General features: G+C 49.6%; 2 protein-coding genes across 2 annotated transcripts in view; both read right to left on the reverse strand.

Annotated features, from left to right (window-relative positions):
• The window catches only part of PAAG_00064 (D-xylose-proton symporter), a gene marked incomplete at both ends in the record, with an annotated part of 2511 nt that extends 948 nt beyond the window's left edge, over positions 1–1563 (reverse strand). The window contains 2 exons of the mRNA XM_015843890.1: positions 10–767; positions 1071–1563. Coding sequence (XP_015700225.1) covers positions 10–767; positions 1071–1563 — 1251 coding nt within the window. The remainder of the gene's footprint in view (positions 1–9; positions 768–1070) is intronic.
• A 1858-nt stretch (positions 1564–3421) lies between these two features.
• Positions 3422–3871, reverse strand: part of PAAG_00065 (hypothetical protein) — a gene marked incomplete at both ends in the record, with an annotated part of 2340 nt that continues 1890 nt past the window's right edge. The window contains 2 exon segments of the mRNA XM_015843891.1: positions 3422–3499; positions 3702–3833. Of these exon segments, the coding sequence (XP_015700226.1) occupies positions 3422–3499; positions 3702–3833 (210 nt within the window).

The following is a 3871-nucleotide window of genomic DNA, read 5'->3' on the forward strand; positions in this document are numbered from 1 at the left end:
TTTGCTAACCTGTTGCATAAACATGACAATTTCGGAGGCGATTAGTGCACGTCGATTGCGCGGGACGGTGATTAATTCAAGAATCTTGGCTTGACCCAACTTCATGGTCGCCTCCGCCTCGAGCAGAGTGTGCATGTAGAACAGGTCGCGGGCTGCCTGTACTTTCATAAAGCGCAAACGACACATAGATCGGTATGCTTTATAATGGCTACCTTTGCTCATATACCAGCGGGGGGACTCGGGACAGGCGAAAACGAAGGTGCATACCAACATGGCAGGGAACATGGCGGAGCCTAACATCAAACGCCACCCTAGCCCAGTCACGGTGGGAGTGTCGTGCACCTCGAAGAAGACAAGGTCAGACATGTAGCCGAGCATGATGCCGAAGGCAGTCCACATCTGCCATTGCATAACCAGCGCACCACGAATGGCTGGTGGGGTTGTTTCTGCAGCATAAATGGGCACTGTGGCTGATTTGGGGCCGATTCCGAACCCTAGGGCAAAGCGACTGATGAATAAATGCCACCATGAGTTCACGAAGCCTTGCCAAAAGCACGCGATAGCGGAGAAACAGCAGGTAATAAACACTGTGCCGCGCCGGCCGAACCAGTGGTTAAAGGGGACCGTAAGCCAACAGCCTATTAGGGAGCAGCACAGATACGGAGCTGCATTCACGAGGCCAACGAGCCATGTTGAGCGTGGGTCGAGGCCGCCGATGCCGAATTGGGATTTGTAGAAGATCTGGGCTCCATTGACGACGGATTCGTCTAAGGTTTTGTTTAACGCTGTTAGACTTTGAATTAAAGGGAGACCCCGGGGGGGGGGGGGGGGGGGAGGTTATAGTTCAAGCTTCCGATCCAAATGGAGTGGAACCATGGAACAAGGAAAGGCAAAGGCCCAATAAACCAGCAAGGCGAAAACTCAATCTCGGGAAAATCAACAAATGTGGTTGGTGTGGCTATACAAGTATTGAAGAGCTTCAAAATCGACAAACTGAAATGTGACATAAGGATCAGGGAACGACAAGATTGTGGAGAACAGTCATAGAGAGAAGTGGGAGAAATACTAACCCATCCCTTGAACGGCCGCGCTGAGCGAGCAAAGAATGATAACCAGATACATAAGACCGGGCTGCGACCACCGATTCGTAAACTCCTTCCTGAGCACCTCCAGCTCCTTCTCCGTCAAACCCTGGACACTTTCATATTTCTCCGGCGCCTGCGCCAGCACCGCGCCTAGTTCAAAGGCGCGGATATCCTCCTCGTCGCCGATCTGGTGCTGGCGGGCATAGCGGCCGCCGCGTTTCATGAGCGTGGCATGGCTGAGACCAGCAAGGGGGTTTGCGAGCTTAGCATTGAGGTTCCGCCGTGCGCGTTCTGCAGCAGTGAGTGATTCGCGCTGTGACGGGACGAACGAGTGTTGCCGTTGTGTGGGAAAGGGAGTTGGGGTGCTCGCGGTTGTATAGGAGGCTTTTCGGTTTGTCGTAGTGGTGGCTATGTGATCGAGTTCAGAGGAGGAGCGGTCGGAGACGCCTGGTTCTGCGTCAGATTCGAAGAGTTTCATAATATCGATTGAGAGGGATGTAGATGAAGATTTTGGAGGGGCGGATTTTAACGGAGCGGGGGGTATTCGAGTGGTGATGACGGCAATGAATGAAAAATCTGGGGAGAGTCCCAGGTGGGACTCTCAATAGGAAGCAGATTCGATATAAATTGAGTGAGGAAGTGATATCATCTTGTCACAGAAAGAGTACAAAAAGTAAATTCGTGAGAGAGAGCCCGCCAGTGTGGATAGTGGACGGATATGTACGATGCGGAAATTTGCTCGGGTAGAGAAATTAAGCCGATACTTCTATTAATTGTCTATGAATATTTTGCTTTTCCCCAGTCTTTTCAGCAAAAATCAGAAAAGAGGGAATGAATGGGAAAAAGCGACCCGCAAACATTTATAACATTTATGAATAATGATATAAACCTCTGGAAGCTGTCCTTGGGGAGCTTTTGGGTTTGATTCCGGCGGGGAAGAAACGAGGGCAGAGTTCGTGATGACGATAGCGGCGGATGGAGGGTTATTTAACGAAACGGCCCCCCCCCCCCCCACCACCCCCAGCTAGCTGGCCAACGAACTCTGTGCCGAACTCACGTTGGAGCAGGGCCTGTCTCGGTGAGTTGGCCGAGTAAATTAATTAAATTTAGTGACCGGTGCTGGAGTGTAGCCACTGAGCTAAATAGAAGGATTAGATAGCCCCAAGCAGAGCCGTGGAAAATCAGGGCTGTCAAGGCTGTCAAGGCTCTCAAGGCTCCTCTGAGCGCTTCGCATCTCCGCACGAAGGGACCCAAGGCCTTGGTATGAATGGAATAGAGTGTCCTTGCGTGTATGGATCTGACCCGCAGAAGTAGTTATCTGATCTGGAGAACAAAGAGTCCGCCGGGTTCAGAATACGATGTCCCTGTTTCAAAGAACCGCGCCGGAAGAGGCAAACGCTGACCGATCCGGCTTATCCCCGCTGGCGACTTGTTTTAATCCCTAGTTAACTAAATTAACTGCATGTGTCAGCATCGGGGCAAATGGAGCGGAGGGAGGAGAGGGACTCGGTGCTTTTGTTAGAGGATGAGGGCCAAAATGGGCGCAGAATCAAGAACCATCCCTGGTTGTTATGCGCTTGGTGCTAAGTTAGCCAGTTAACGACCACTTTGCCCTTTGCATGTTAATTAGTTAGTGAATAGTTTGATAAGATATAATAAAGCTCCACGCGACCGACTTCTGGTGTTGGTTGAAGGCGAGAAAGAACACGATGCGGAGTATTTAATCATGGAGTAGTTAGTTAGTTAGGGCTAATCGCATGCAAAAGAAGCCACGCTCCCCTTTGCTCCCCTCTCACATCCAGTTAACAAGTTAACTAATGCTGCGTTAGCTGCTACAGGTAGTTACGGAGAACAGCCAGCAACTATGCTCAAGCTTCCAAGACTTCGTTATTCCCTCAACCAGGAGCACCAGGTGGACATAAACCCCCATAAACTAAAATAAGTTGAGGCATTTAGTTCTATTTAGTTTTGTTGCTCTGTCAGCGACCCATTACGAGTTATATAGGGGGACACCGGTAGAGCAACTACTCCGACGAAGATGAGTTCTGTCGCTCATGATGGTTGCGAAAGCAGTGCTATGACCGCCCCCACACACAGAATAAGTCGTATGTGGTTCGTTAATGTGGCGGAGAAAACGGACTGACATGCGTTGGTGGAGCAGGATCCTGACGATTCATTAATGAAAAATTGATTCAGGAGAGATAAAAATAGGTTCAATATTAGTTACACCCCCCCCCCCCCCGGGACGACGCCGATAGTTAATGAGGCACATCAGAAGACGATCTGCAGATGAAAGTAAGACAAAAAGCTGCAAAACAAAAGCTTGTCGCATTTCCTTAATTATTAAACGTCCCACCGGCCGGTAAGCTGGAAAATAACCAAGAATCCGGTATGTCGAAGAGAAACTGTGAGTCCTGTGGTAGCAAAGAAGCAATTAGATGTCAGTGTCAATTCAACAAGAGAACAAAAACAGATGACAAATGAAATGGACAGCAGGGAACTATCAATCCGGACATCACATTGCTCCAAAAGTGTGTTGAATGTTGAACCTCTTCTCCACCAAGGCTCTGCATTCAATAGGAAGAAAGCAAGAACAAAATTAGAGATGAAACTCACCAAGCCTTCCCATTCAATCCCCTGATACTCCTCATAACCTCCATCATAGTCATTACTAGAGTCATTCGCCCCCGCACTCCCGTCCTCCTCTTGCTCGTCAACCTCCCCACACCCAAACTGTTGCGCCCGCTCCTTTAACCACGTATAGCATTCTGCAACCGCCAACTTAC

This window comes from Paracoccidioides lutzii (assembly GCF_000150705.2).
Source record: "Paracoccidioides lutzii Pb01 unplaced genomic scaffold supercont2.1, whole genome shotgun sequence".
In the NCBI taxonomy this organism is placed as follows: Eukaryota; Fungi; Ascomycota; class Eurotiomycetes; order Onygenales; family Ajellomycetaceae; genus Paracoccidioides; species Paracoccidioides lutzii.